The sequence below is a fragment of the Amblyomma maculatum genome, chromosome 8 (assembly GCF_055883805.1).
Source record: "Amblyomma maculatum isolate TAMU_Amacu chromosome 8, ASM5588380v1, whole genome shotgun sequence".
NCBI classification, from domain to species: domain Eukaryota; kingdom Metazoa; phylum Arthropoda; class Arachnida; order Ixodida; family Ixodidae; genus Amblyomma; species Amblyomma maculatum.
In genome coordinates, this window is record NC_139351.1 from 15,437,686 (window position 1) to 15,452,668 (window position 14,983).

The following is a 14,983-nucleotide window of genomic DNA, read 5'->3' on the forward strand; positions in this document are numbered from 1 at the left end:
GCCGTGCGTGAAATTCGAGTACAAGGAGGATCCAGGAAAGAAATAGTTCAATCACCTTTCACGTAATAATCTCGCATTTAGCTTTGCATGTGTAAGGGATCACATGCAATGCAGTCATGGGGTTCATATGCGGTCTTAAATTGTAATGATGTGATTGAAAATGACAGTATTTCATAATTAGGTTATTTAGTCACATAGTTCTTGGACAATTCTTGGATAAACAATGTGGCTTATGTGAATACTAAAAACCGGGTAACAACGTACATGACGCTAACTTCATATTGTGCAATAGTAACGAGTTCCTTGTGCAAGCGAACAAGCTGTGGCTGCTCTTGCTCACACCTAATTAGAGAGTGCAGTAGTCGTCGTCGGTCGGCTTACTCCTTAGAACTATCTCGGGAACGCGTTGTAAATGCTGAGAAAACCATTTGCTGAACAACCAAACGAGAGAACCTGGGAAGTAACTATCGATACAAATAACGTCATGTGCCGAAGCAGCCATGAAACGCGGCTTAGGGAAGTTTGAAATGGATGGTAACTGCTAAGCGGTGCGGCCGTAGGAACTAAGTTTGCAGATAATCTGACGCCGACAGCCAATAGGAAGCGCATACGTAGATCAACGCAGAGAATAATTTTCCCACAAACAGTATGGTTGCGTTATCAACCAACGTTGCCACTCCGCTGTTTTTGTCAGCGTCCCTGTCTCTGCTGTTCATGGAAGCGGGCTATGAATGGCTATTGCTCTGCAGCGGATAAAGCCCGAACCCTGGAACCGCTTCCGAATTATTCGGTCTTCTCAATTTGGAGATCGAAATTAAGACAGCGGTATATGACCTCACACCATTGCTTCGATCATCAGAACATGCACTCAAAGAGCGGGCAGACGAACCTCTCACGTAGCATATTTCTCAGACCACGTCTTCATAAACGCGTCAGCGGTCGACGATGGCATCATAGTTCGATGCTCGCGCAGGTCAAGACCGAAACCGCCTGTACACGATTACTGCTAAATATTTACTCACATTTTATATTGGTTATTTATAGTTGAAGCCTTCTAGAAAACGGGTCCGCGAGAAAGTGTCTCGCCCGACGAGTCACAAATCCACATGTTGTATAAAAACACCGGTTTATTCCGGGTCAGCAAAAGGGCACTTAGAAACGATAACACATCGGAAGACACTGCAGAGCAAATTATACATCCTAGGCTTGCGGCAACGCCATGCCATGATTGCAGAAGGAAGAAGGATTGTGCTTTCGCATGGCGCGGCGAAACCAAACTAGGGCGCAAATAGGGGGATGCGGCATGGCAAAATAATCGTTAGTGGCACCAGAGACAATGATGTGCGCGTGGCAACAGCTCGCACAAACAGCCTAACCCATCTCCGGAGGCACAGCTTCCGTCGTTATCCTAGTAGGGCTTGGCTCCGACGTCCGTATTCACCCAGGATGCATCATGTCCCTTGCTGGCAGCATAACCGCGTCCCAGCTGCGCTTTCTCGGAATCGCTGTTCTTTCTTTTCCGCCGTCCTTATCAAGACGTAACTCTCAAGCCGAGCACATGTCCCGCCCCGCGATAAAGTGTGCACATGCGCTACCTCCGTGTGCACCAAGGCGGAGTAGAGGGAGGGCACGTAGTTCTAGAGGCCAAGAGGGACGCGGGAGCCCCAAAGAGTGACTTTTATTATTATTCGGCCGGTAGGCCTCTATCAAGGCAGAGCAAACTGAGACTCAGACATTTTCTTTAATTCTGTAGGTTAGTTGACATGATACTTGGGATACTGAGACATGCAGAAATATCCGTTCAGAAAGTTTGTGCTGCGTTTGGCTTGGTCCCTATGCTCCCCGGAACCAATCTAGACTCGCAAAGCTGGAGCGCGGTATCATCTTTCCACCATAAGTAACAAATCACGACATTTCAGAACACATGATTACTGACGCCTCATAAGACTGCGTGAAATTATCAGAATGTAGTTACGGGAGACCTAGTCTGCTAGCATAAGGTTCGAGAGTGAATGTGGTTCTGTACAGGGCTGCTAGGTCTGTCTGGACAGGTCGTCTTGACGAAGCGTTGGCTAGTGTAGTGATGCTTCCCTCGGGACTCACTTGTTTATTTCGTACAGTCAAAAATTCTATCCACTGTGATACCATTGTGAACCGTGTTTTGCCTAAGTGGCTTATTACATTCATGTCGTGGCGCATTGGCCCCTTCATTCATACAGATTAGGTCCTATAAGGCTCAATCTCCAGCGAAATGAAGCTTTCTGACTTCCTGCTAGCCAGGCAGGCAGGGTCAGTCGAGAGTACTGCAGTACAATAAACCGAAGGTCAACTTCGAGATTGCATGAACTAAGGACATGAATAATTAAAATCCGCCGCTGTTGCTTCGGCCAGGTCGACTTCTTCAGTTTTAGTCATGAATGGTGTTCTTTTTTTACTAGCTTCATAATAACGGAATTGTGAATTAGCATTATTCGGACTCTGGCTTACTCATTTCATCATCATATCGAAGTCCAGGAAGCAAAACATTTTGCAGCTGCAGTGATCAACATATTTTCTGCAATGAATATGAAATCACAAAGCAGAGACTACAGAGGAGATCAACATCGACTAATTTCTCAGTCGTAGCTGCTTAGTCGTTTTTTTTATAGCATCATAGATCCATACCAGCAGTTCTTGACAAAATGATTGTATCTCGAAATGTACATCGATATGTATCTGCGACTGACTGAAGAAACGTCATACAAAGATTGTTTTCTTTCTTCTGCAGGCAAAATCACCGCCCACTGGACCAAATGAGCCAAAACACAGCACCCTCAAGAGGACTGCAACTATCGCACTCTTGCTCTTCGTTACCATCATCGTCGCCATGATCGTCTTCTACTTTGCCCATGACAAGTCTAAACGTCTCACCGTTATTCCTGCAATTTGCGCCACTAGAGCCTGCTTAGATCACACACTTGGGCTAGGCCTAAAACGACGCAACAGCCAGGAAGCCTGCCAAGATTTCGGGCAGTTCGTGTGCTCCGGATGGCTGCTCAACGACACTCGGCCTAGTGTGTCCCCGGCCATTCATCGCTTAACGTACTGGCTACGGGAACGGCAAAATCTTCGCGAAGACCCCAGTCGTCCCGCAACGAGAGGCGTGAGGCTGATGATGGACGCTTGTCTTCGCCTCGAAGGCACCACAGCAGACATCGACGACTCAGAAAACATAATTGAGTTCATGAGCAAGGAATTATTTCCCTGGCTGCTTGACTCCACTGATGCTCGGCTTGGTGACATCAACGATTATTCAGTGCCTCTGAGGGCTTTGGTCAAACTGGCCGTTCTTTGGGACACGCCATTGTGGTTCTTCGTTGAGCTCATAGAGCCCTGGCGTGGCACCGCCCAACGAAGATCTGTGTCTATGAGCCCATCTGTAGCACCATTCGCTTCGGAAGTGGTCAATAGAGAGGTTAATAAGTACGGCTTCTATGAATCCGTAGTCGCCTTATTTTTATCCGGAACCTTTCGAGAAAGAGCTTTGCCTGCATTCATTGAATTCGCAATGAGCAGCGTTGAAATTCAGCGCTTTATCTTTGGAAACCTGTCACTAATGTTTAATGCCACACACCCGAAACCTCGTTTTCTGGTCCTTCGCCAGTTACCAGCGTTAGTTCCGAAACTCCAAGCCCGTGACTGGGTCGAAGCCTTTCAATCTGCCTTCAAAGTGAAGCCGGAACTCAGCGAAGAAGACACACTGGTCGCCACCAACGGCAATCTGCTGGACATCATGCGCGTCCTCTTCGAATCGTATTCGGCCCGGGATGTGACCTTCCACACGGCATGGTGGTTCATTCAGCTTCTCGGCCCCATCGCAAGTAGCACAGTACGAAATCTCTTCTCAAAACACCCGCTCTCCGATTACTACTACCCGTTAGCTTGCGGTATAAAGGCTGCCACCGTGTACACGCTCCTTTTCGCGGGCGCCGACGACCGCGTATTGTCCAGAGACCACAGACTTGCTGTCAAGAAACTTTTGAGCAATGTGCACAACACTGCGGTGGCGGAGGTCGGCTCCTGGTCTACCCTGGACATAAAAGCAATCCGTGCTGTCTCCTCGCGGCTTCAGAACACCAGTACTATGATATGGCCTCCTAAAGAATACATGACCAACAGGAGCCTGGAAATCCTGTACGGACACGATCACGGAACGGCACGGAGTTTCTTCGAACACTGGCGCAAGAGCCATGAGCAGCTGCAGAGGTCACTCGGGAGTAAAGAGTACCAGGCAAGCCTACGGTTGTTCCGTTTGCAGTCGGCACACCTGGCTTCTTACAACCCCGTCACGAACGTGATTTCCATCGCCGTGGCAATTATCGCAGCCCCGTACTACTCCGATGAAGGCACCGACGCCATGGTTTACGGAGGCCTGGGATTCATGTACGCCATGCAGGTAACGTGGAGGAGCAAAAACCTAATACCATATTTGAATTCTTAAAACGGGAGGGCTTGTCTGTTTGCTGAAGCAAGGAGTTGCAAGTGTAAACATAAGCATACAGAGAAACAGCGAACAAGGCCGCCATATGTGTATTCCTTGTCCAGCCTATTCCTTTAGCTTCGGTAAGACGAGAACACCTTCAAAGCCGTATATTGCGTGCTAAAACTATCACAATATATTACTATTCTAAAAACTATACTCAAGGCTATGGCACTATACTCAATGCGAAATGTGCAATTTTCTTTATAATCTAGCCTGAGCGAGCAATTCTTAAACTGGTTTCTTTGTTTATTAGAACTGCTGTTAGTGTCGTGATTTTTCGTAACGAGTTCTTATTTTTCTCTATATTCGCGTAACGAGACTGTGGTGGAAGTACTGGTAACTGGTATTATTTTCACAATGGTTTGCACGTTGCTAAAATGCATAAACTGATATTTTTACATCCACAGAGCGTGACTATTGTGGTTACTTGTAAGTGAAGTAGAAACAGGCACATAAATGCGTGAAAAATTCTCGCCCCGGCGTAACGACAGCATGTGGATCATAATATTTCAAAATGTGGTGGTGTCATGTGTACAACCTTTGTAAAAATTACACAGCCCAAGATTTTTGCATCTAAGCAGTATAATGGCCTTCGTAAAATATTCACAGAAGCCCAAAGTATTGGATGGATGCGCTCAAGAGTTACACTCACCGTAGATGGATTTTAAACATTGCCTATGCATTATGCGCCGCACAGCAAGGTCCAGAAACACTCTGGACAGTATATTTTTGACATAGGGTGTATATGTCTGTGCGGCATTGACACTCGTAATGAGGAAAAATATACGTTTGACCCTTGCTATTTCGGAAAGAAAGCAATGGTTAGCCTTGACCGCCTAGTAAACAGCAGAGACACTAGTCTGCCAACCAAGATCCGTATAACTCGTGCTATGGTCTTTCCAGTTGTGATGTATGGATGCGGGAGTTGGACTGTGAAAAAGGCTGACCGCCGAAGAATTGACGCGTTTGAATTGTGGTGCTGGCGAAGACTCTTGAGAGTTCCTTGGACTACCAGAAGATCAAATCAGTCGATATTATCGACCATAAACCCTGACTGCTCATTGGAGGGTCAAATTCTAAAGTTAAAGCTCAGCTACTTTGGTCATCTGATGAGAAGAGAGGAGTCGCTGGAGAAAGATTTGATGTTGGGAAAGGTTGAGGGTCACCTGAGGAGGTGTAGGCAGCGAACGCGATGGTTAGATGGCATCCTCGAGGCACTGTAGATGAAGTTTTGTGATGTTAGGAAGATAGTGAGAGACCGGAAAGCATGGCGTGACATGGTCCATAGGGTCACGAAGAGTCGGACACGAAACGACTGAACTGACTGAACTGATTTCGGCAGTGCTATTACGAACCCTAAAAAGTTTTCGAATGCAGCTAAAAGAACTTTGTGGTCGCATTCTTTTTAAGCCTTCTATACTTCAGATGATGCATTAAAGTATGTCACAGGGCCAGAACTCTGAAATGAAGCTACGATAGTATTTTTAACAACCCGCAGTAATACTGTGTTTCATTCTATATCCGTCGCATGGACACTCGCAGCTCGCCCGAACTATCAACGCGCTCACAGTTCTGCTTAGCGATGACATGTCTCAGACCCCATGGGATCCGTCTTTGGACACCGTTGACACTGATGAAGAGAGCACCCGAAACATCGGCTCTCCCGGGCGAGCCTTGTGGGAGTTAGCCCGCTGTTCGTCCAACGTTACTTCAGGTAGCAACGTGACTGCTCTCTTTCCTCTCCTTCCGGCACTGAAGATTGCGCACGCTGCTTATCTCCGCTTCCGCAGCAACGATCGGGACCTGCGCCTTCGGGGAATGGAGGAGTACAGCGCCGAGCAGGTCTTCTTCATCACCGCCTGCCACGTGACCTGCTGGGAGAGGAGTGACCGCCGCCGCGTGTCGCCCGAATGCACCGAAGCCGTGCGCAACTATGAACCATTCGCAAAGGCCTTCTCCTGCCCCTCCCAGTCATCAATGAATCCGGAGCAGAAGTGCGCCTTTCTATGACGGCGCAGCCGTTTTTCGTTGCGTAAGCAGCACAAAGACGTTTGTGGACAATGGCGTTGATCCCTCGTGGGGGAAATCATTTTCACCCTATGTTGTCAAAATTTGATTTTTAGGCGCCCGCTAAGAATGCTTTGTTTTAGTAGCTTTCTTTTTTACATGTTTATAGTAGCCGTTGTCCCGTAGGCAGCAGCCTGATGACAGAACTATTTTCTCAAAGGCGCTTAGAGAACGTTAGCGCACTTTGGACGCCGACCTAAACTTATTTTTCCCGCGAGGCTTAAATTTTGTATTTTGCAGTGTTCCCTGTTGCTTATAATGTCACTGATCACACGATTTCAGCGTTCCGCACGACGTTGCATTGCTTTTTCTTTACGGAGGGGATTTCTTTTAACGCTGTTAGTGGCGTCGAAAAGTATTGATTTCGTTTATTCACTAGTATTTCCGCTCTTGCGCACACGCTTCTTGCTTGAAGGCTCTTGGAGCATCAACTGAATGTACCTTATCCTCGTGCATAGGACTTCCCGCATACAAAACAAATGTCCAAATATTATACATGGAAAGTGATCCGTTATCAATTTCTAAGTGTTCTCTGAGCAGTCTGCTAACCACTCATTCTGCAAATCTATTTACTTCCACTGGTTACTCTGCACATTCTGGAGCATTAACATTATCGGGGTCAGTGACCGGCTGTGCACAAAAACGTTGCAAACGCGCAGTCCAGTTGCCCCGAATAATGTTGAAGAATGTTCCATATGGCTGCCTTCACAAGCTACAGAACCGTTATTTTCACCCCTCAATTTGCGCTATTGCGATGCCTGCACATCGGACGAATTTCTACGTGCCTGACAGTGGTGGCGTCGTTTGTGATCAGCTGGCATCACAGTGTGAGTCCAGCACTAAGAGATGACCACAGCAGCGGAGTAAGTGAATCAGAGAAACTTCAAGAGCTTAGGTGGACTAGAAAAGGCCAACCTTTTGCGCGTTCGCAGACATCATCCAAACTGTGTCAAGCAGGAATGTGATACTGTAGTTAGTGTTTATTGTGCAACGAAGTGCTACTGTGTGTTTGTAACACTGGACATTCGTCTTTGACGACTGTGCTCACCAAAGCCTCCCACACTGTCTCGCTTTTATTTTTACCTTATGCCAATAATATTTCTTTTCGAATAGTACAGTAAACCTGTGTTTGCTTAAGAACCAGTAAAGTGTAATCTCTAATTGAAAGATAACCTGTCGCGCAGCTTGTTAGTAGCAGAGGGCCGATGGTTTCCAGAAATGCGCTGTTTCTCAAACGAGCCGATGAGGTCTTGATGCCTGAACCCCCTGCTCATAGCATCCAGCCTACTTCAGAATTGGGAAGTATCTAATATTATGCGGTCACTTTTCACTGCACTAGCTAGAAGTGTAACGCACACATTCAAAGGTGAGCGGAATAGGTATATTACTTCAACAAGAAAGCGAGGATGCATATCTAGGATGCCAGAAAAGTTAACTGTGAAAAGTTGAAGGGTTATGTCCAAGAGGCATTTATGCGCGCACCATGAATAAATTACTCAAGTACACCCTTTGATGAAAGCAAAAAAAAAAGCCTGTGGCCCAACTTGGTTAAGCCTGGAGAACTGCGAAAGCAATAATTGCCTGGCTACGCTTCCGTAGAAGTGGGACGCTTTCGTCGAGCTGCATCTCGTGCCCGTCGTTTTGAAAGCCGTTCTTCCCTTTCTTCGGCGGTTTCTGTGGCTCTTTGTCTCTTCCTAGCTTCACATTGGCGATCAGCTCTCTGCTTAGTCTTACTAGTCGACGACATGCGGAAGAATCTTGGCTTGAGCAGTCAACGCCAGCATATATTGATTGATTGATTGATTGATTAAAACTTTAGTTTCCACCGATTTAGGAGGCCTCCTACTCCCCGCTCCTGGCACGCAGGCCTGAGGAACGGGGGCTGGAACCTCCGCGACTAAGGACTGGCGAATATACATTGGTTATTCGCGGCCTCAGCCGCCAGGTGGACGGCTTTCTGCTGGTCAGAGGGGACGTCGCTTCGCAGCAGGGTTACCCAGGCTTCTCTACTTTTAATGTTGTCCCTAGCGCCCGGAGACTTAGGGCATTCCCAAATTATATGGTCGAGGGTCCCCCTCGCTTCGCAGGCTTTACGTTTATCGTTTTCTCTCTCCTCTATCTGGGTGTGAAACAACCAGACAGGGTTCGGGAAATTTCCGGCTTGTAATCGCCGCCAGGCTAGCTGGTGTGACGTCACAGCGACAGTAGCGCCGCAGGTGAGCGGCGCAGCAACCACGCGCCGTAACTGCGGCTGGGCGATCAGAAGGAGCGAATTGGTCCCCCATATCTAGCAGCTGGTATGACGTCCCTCCGCTTAAGGTCAAACGTAACTGCGGCCGGGTCACGTGAAGGCTTGAAAGTGCGAGTAGTATGGCTTTCACAATAAAAATTGGCAATGGCTTAGCACTGCTATGCCAGGATGTACGTAACAATAGCTAAGGTTCAGGTGGATATTCTTAGCTTTCCCAGCATGTTTAGCCTCCTTATGATCGTATCCTCGTACGCTCAGCCGCAAATTGTCAGGCAACTACTTCGGGATCCGATTAGTGAAGCTTCTCCGCTCTTCTGGCGGCTGAGCAGCAATTTTGCTCTGGTGGTGGTGTTGTGGCTGTAGGAAGAAGGAAAAGAAAATGCACAGGTCTGCTACTGGCTCTCTAGCTGAGCCACCTCCGCTGCCTCGTGCGGACAGGAGAGAAAATAGAGGGGCAGAACGCCGCGCGCTGCAACAGCCGTCGTCCACCACCGAAGCGATGGTGCGTGCAATGACGGCCTACAACAGATAATTCGGTGGCAGGCTAGACCAACACCACCTAGTGGCGTTGACCTACCTGTCCCAACCCCATCAGGGGGATGCCGTCGTTTCTACGACTACGATTCTCTCTTGGTAGACCTCAATATGTGTACTCTTGGCGACAGGCAACTCATACGTGACATGCAGTTTCTGCAAAAAGTTGTGCGGGTTTCATTAACTGTCGGACCTTACTGATGTCGCTGAATTTTCGTGTGCCGCATGCAAAGCCGAAAAATGTTTTGGCACATTTTATCCAGATTTGCACGCCAACTGTCCAACGACTCGTTTACAAATCCTGTATAACAAAATGTTTATTGACACGGATATATTTGCCTAATTGTTGTTTTCATGCCTGGTTTTAAATGTTTGTAAGCGGTCATTCTGATGTATCTGGCCTAGTGTGCGCTCCTTTAGGCCACTTGGCTGTTGAGGCACACTCAAATAAGCATATCTATCTATCTAAGGCGAAGCTTGAGCTTCCCCGTAATTTTTGCGTTCGCCTAGAGACTAACGCCGACCAATCTAAGGGCAGTTTGGACCACCAAAGCACGATGAGGCGAAAGTGTCTATTGCATTGTGGTCTGGAGCCCTCCACTACGGCGCCGCTTTCTCTGCCGGGATGGTGCAGTAGTAAGACGCCTGACTAATGTCCGGAATACCCCGGTTCGAACGTTCGATGGAGGCGAAACGAAGAGGCGTCCGTGCGCTGTGCGATGTCCGCGCATGTTAAGATCCCCAGGTGGTCGAAATTTCCGGAGTCATCCACTACGGCGTCTCTCATAGCCTCAGTCGCTTTGGGACGTTAAACCCCACAAACCAAACCAAACCATCTTTCTTTTCACTACCCTTTGGATGAACTTCTTCAGGCTATTCGGAACATAAATAAGCGCCTAGATGCTATGGATCAGCGGATAGCTGCCAATCAGGCACCATTGCCAATTCATTCCCCAATCCGCCTAAATTCTCAATCGGTAACCCGCGTCCTACGACCATGGACGAACAAATCATGGACACTACGGGCAGCAGCAATGCGCTCAAACGCCCTGCTACCTCTGATAGGGAACCCCAAGCAAAAAATATGGCGGAATCCCCTTCAGACAAGGACCTCCCATCTAATCCTTTAACAATGCAAAAAGTCGATACCAATTGTAAACGCTACGTCAAAGAGCTTGAAGATAAAGTTGAAATCATGTTTCGAAACTTCCATTCGCAAATCATGAAACGATTAGATTCCATTCTACCCCTCCACACCCCGAGGGCGACTCCCTGCCACTGCAACTCTCATTCAGAGAAATATGGTAGCGATACAACACAACATAGACGGAACAACAGTACCTCATACACTCATCGAAATCCTTCCGCAGGGTAAGGAAAACATAAGCTGCTTTGTACTCAATGTAAACAGCTCGCCCAACGACAAAGGCACCGAGATCCCAGGTCTCCTTCAGAAGGTCGCTAGAGCAGCAGGGAGAGCTCAACTTCTAATCGTCGGTGACTTTAACGCCCAACATACCGCATGGGGATGCAGAAAATGCAGTACCAAAGGAACCAAAATTTGGATTGCAGCACAAAATCTTGGCCTCTCTTTTCTCAATGACGCGCAAATTGCCACAAGAATAGGTAATAGCGTCAGTATCGATACATCTCCAGATCTCACGCTGTCTAAAAACTTTGGCGATATTCGGTGGTGCAACACGGGTGTCCCACTTGGCAGTGATCACTATATTATCTCAACCGCTTTCCAAATCCAAGCCAACAAGCCCCCCAAAACGACCATCAAAATTACGGATTGGGACAAATTTCGCAAAATTCGGGAGCAAACCGCTCCAACCGATATCTCTAACCTGGAGAAATGGATCTCTGATCTTACCTCAGATGTAGAACATGCCATTTTATTGGCACCTGCGTCTGCAGACCAACATACCACGGACAATAAATTACTCCACATGTGGGAAGCGCATGCCAGCCTTCTTAGACGCTGGAAAACACAGCGCAACAACAGGACACTACGTGTAAAAATTGCTCACTTAGAAAGGGAGATTGAGCAGTACTCTCTTGAATTGGAAAAGCAACAGTGGGGCCAAATTTGCGATAGCATGAATGGACAGCTAGGCACCAAAAAGACGTGGCTCCTACTTAGGCATCTTCTAGACCCCAGTAACCCAAAATCGGCTCAAAAAGACCAATTGGTTCGACTTGTACACCAGTATCCGGGTACACAGGACGCACTCATTAATGAACTCCAACAACGATATGTAAACACCACAGACAATGGACCGCTGCCAGACTACATTGGGTTGGATAATGCGTACCTCGACTGTGACATCGAGGATGGAAAAGTCTGGCAAGCGCTGGGTCAACTGCGCACAGGCACAGCACCTGGAACGGACGGAATAACCAATAAAGTTCTCCGAAATCTGGACCCTAAGTCGATCCTCGCCCTAACGGAATTCCTTAACCATCATTGGCAATCAGGCACCCTCCCACAAAGCTGGAAACATGCCAAAAATACTTTCATACCTAAACATGGTAAAAAGCTAGCGCTAGAACATTTGAGGCCCATCTCCCTGACCTCTTGCCTGGGAAAACTATTTGAGCACATTATCCTTACTAGGCTCCAGAACTACGTTGAGGACAACGGCCTCCTCTCGGACACAATGATTGGTTTCAGGGCAAACGTATATACCCAGGATGTTATGATTCGTCTCAAAAGGGATATAATCGACAGGGACAGAAACAAACATACCAGAGCCGTCCTGGGCCTTGACTTAAACAAGGCTTTTGACAACGTCTCACACAGAATCATCCTTGAAAATCTAAGTAGTATTAATCCAGGCATCAGAACATACAATTATATCAAATCATTTTTGTTTAAACGTACAGCCGTCATAACACTAGGAAACATAACATCCGCCCCAATAACGTTAGGAACACAAGGTACACCGCAAGGCTCGGTCCTTTCCCCATTTCTCTTCAATTTGGCACTCATCCGCCTCCCGGGTATGCTATCCGAAATTCCAAATTTGCACCACACCTTCTATGCAGATGATATCAGCCTCTGGACCAATAAAGGTAACGAGGGCGAAATCAAGGAAACTCTGCAATTGGCAGTTGACCAGGTAGAAAATTACGCCGCACAAGCAGGACTCACTTGCTCACAGCCTAAATCTGAACTCGTCATTCGAGGTAAGGGGAGAGGTAGGCGAGCACATCAAGGTTTTATTCCCATTACTATTAAGGTTAACGGACAACCCATACCAGAAGTCCAGACACTGAGGGTGTTGGGCCTCTTCATCCAGAGTAATGGCAAGAATGCGGAGACTATTAACAGGCTTTCTGCCACTACCCATCAGACAATCCGTCTGATTAAACGAATTGCCAACAGGAGAAGGGGCATGAGAGAGAAAGACCTGTGCAGATTAGTGCAGGCATTTGTTCTCGCTTCACCTACTCAGTGCCCTACCTACAGCTCTATGCCGCAGAGAAGACCAAGCTGGAGTGCCTCATCAGACAAGCATTCAAAGCGGCACTAGGGCTTCCTCATTACTCATTACACATCTACAGAAAAATTTCTTCAACTCGGCATTCACAACACACTCGAGGAACTTTGCGCGGCCCACATCACCACACAGATGGCGCGGCTGACAAAAACTAAAACAGGCAAAAGCATCCTCGGCGCACTGGACGCAAATTCAGAGCCAGAAATAGGTGAACCGAGAGATCTACCCACACCAACCAGGAAGCGGCTCACCATTAAGCCTCTGCCCAAAAACATGCATCCTATACACCACGAGGGTAGGAGGATGGCCAGGGCCCTGGCTCTTCATAAGACTCATAAGCACCAACCGGGTGTTATCTACATTGATGCGGCTGAGTATGCAGTTCCAAAAAGAGCATTTGCAGTGGCAGCGTTTACGGGAACACACGTCACAGCCTTCTCGGCCTCCCTCCGTGTACGCACATCAGCAATGGCTGAGGAGGCAGCCATCGCTTTAGCCATTACAAATTCAGAGGCAGATATTATCATCAGCGACTCCAAGACTGCCATACACAATTTCGCCCGAGGTAGAATTGCGCAATCTACTCTAAATATTCTTAATAAGATTCCCTTCCCAGATAGGGGCATTGAATTGATTTGGGTACCGGCACATTCTGGCAACCCTGGAAACGAGGCGGCTCGCCAGACAGCCCGAGGTTTAGTCGGCCGGGCGGTGACCACCTCCGCTCTTGGGACAGCCAAGGATAATCTTATATCATTTCATGATTTAACCAACCACTTCCGCCTTGAACGAAGGAAGTTTCCGCCCCCGCACAAGCGTCTAAGCAAAGAACACGAAATTACCTGGAGGAGTCTCCAAACAAACTCCTTTCCAAACCCGGTAGTTCTCTCACATATTTTCCCCAGACAATTTTCTCCTGATTGCACACTGTGCGATGAAAGAGCTACCCTCAACCATATACTCTGGGGATGCAAAGAGGACCCCCCACCTCCAGAATTAGGGGAAATCCTGCATCCAGACGACTGGGAGACCCTGCTGCGCAGCTCGTACCCGTGCATACAAGACCGGATCCTCAAGCGCACCTACGAGGTCGATAACAGGCTTGACCTGCTGGCCATCTAGTAGGGCAATGTAACTCGGCCTTATGCAACTATCCGCCTAAATAAAGGTTTCTTCTCTCTCTCTCTTTGGTGACTGTGAGACTTCGCCCCTAGAACGCAAGGCCGCAAAATGGTTTTGAAAAGAGTAACTAATAACGCAGTTACAGCTACCGCAATCACCCGATTCTGTCATGCTTCTCTCCTTCCGTTCCCTCGCAGAGGTTTTTCACTCTCCTGCCCAAGGTCGTCTAGCCTCCGCAAGACAAATTCCCCTTCCTCCTCCGCGTTTGGCGGTAGGTGGGGCGTGGCACTCCGCGAGCGCGAAAAAAACAAAAGACCGAGGGAGCGCGCGCCGCTGGATTCAGTCACCACCTAGATGTGTTGATTCAGTCTGGCCGTGGCGAGGGAAAAGCGCGCAGCGAGCGGTAGACAGCCATCCTTCTCCCGTCAGTCAGCGAGACGGACCAATGGACGTCGTGGCCCGTCGGGCCAGCGCAGGAAACGAGGAAGCTGGCTTCCCAAAAGAGAGCATGCATGAGAGAGGTTTGAATTGTATTTTCGATGCTTTGCGGCGCGCGTGTCACTGTAGCATTTTGCACAGACTATCTCCAGTACCTGATCGAAACACTGGGCTCCTTTGCTTAAAAGGGCCTTTCCTGGACAGTGGCCCTTTAAGGCTCGGTTAAGGTGTGCGCGGATTGATTGTGAACAGACACTGCGCCCTTTCTTCCCTATAAACCAATTTGACACACAGCTGATGCGCCCGCTGCTTAGATGCAGTGGTAAGACGCCCGACCACTGTGCCGGAGTAGCCGAGTTCGATTACGACCGGCCGCGCTGCGTTTCGAAGGAGGCGAAACGAAGAGGCGTCCGTGTGCTGTGTGATGTGAGTGCACGTTAAAGTTCCCTAGGTGGTTGAAATTACTCCATAGCCCTCCAAAACCAGTTCCTCTTTCTGTCTTTCCCCTTTCACTCCCACCTTCATCCTCCTCCTTCCAGGTGT

At 48.2% G+C, this 14,983-nt stretch overlaps 1 protein-coding gene across 1 annotated transcript; it reads left to right on the forward strand.

Moving 5' to 3' along the window:
- Positions 1–3,547: 3,547 nt before the first annotated feature.
- On the forward strand, positions 3,548–6,532 carry LOC146180600 (membrane metallo-endopeptidase-like 1). Its single transcript, XM_084577786.1, has 2 exons — positions 3,548–4,435; positions 6,065–6,532. The coding sequence occupies exons 1-2, from the start codon at positions 3,548–3,550 to the stop codon at positions 6,530–6,532; spliced, it is 1,356 nt and encodes a 451-aa protein (XP_084433912.1).
- The last annotated feature ends 8,451 nt before the right edge of the window (positions 6,533–14,983 follow it).

Excerpts from the sequence above, each read along its gene's own strand:
- LOC146180600 (XM_084577786.1), top strand. The coding sequence starts at position 3,548 with ATGAGCAGCGTTGAAATTCAGCGCTTTATCTTTGGAAACCTGTCACTA. Across the intron at positions 4,436-6,064 it reads GATTCATGTACGCCATGCAG|CTCGCCCGAACTATCAACGC; the intron begins GTAACGTGGAGG and ends GGACACTCGCAG.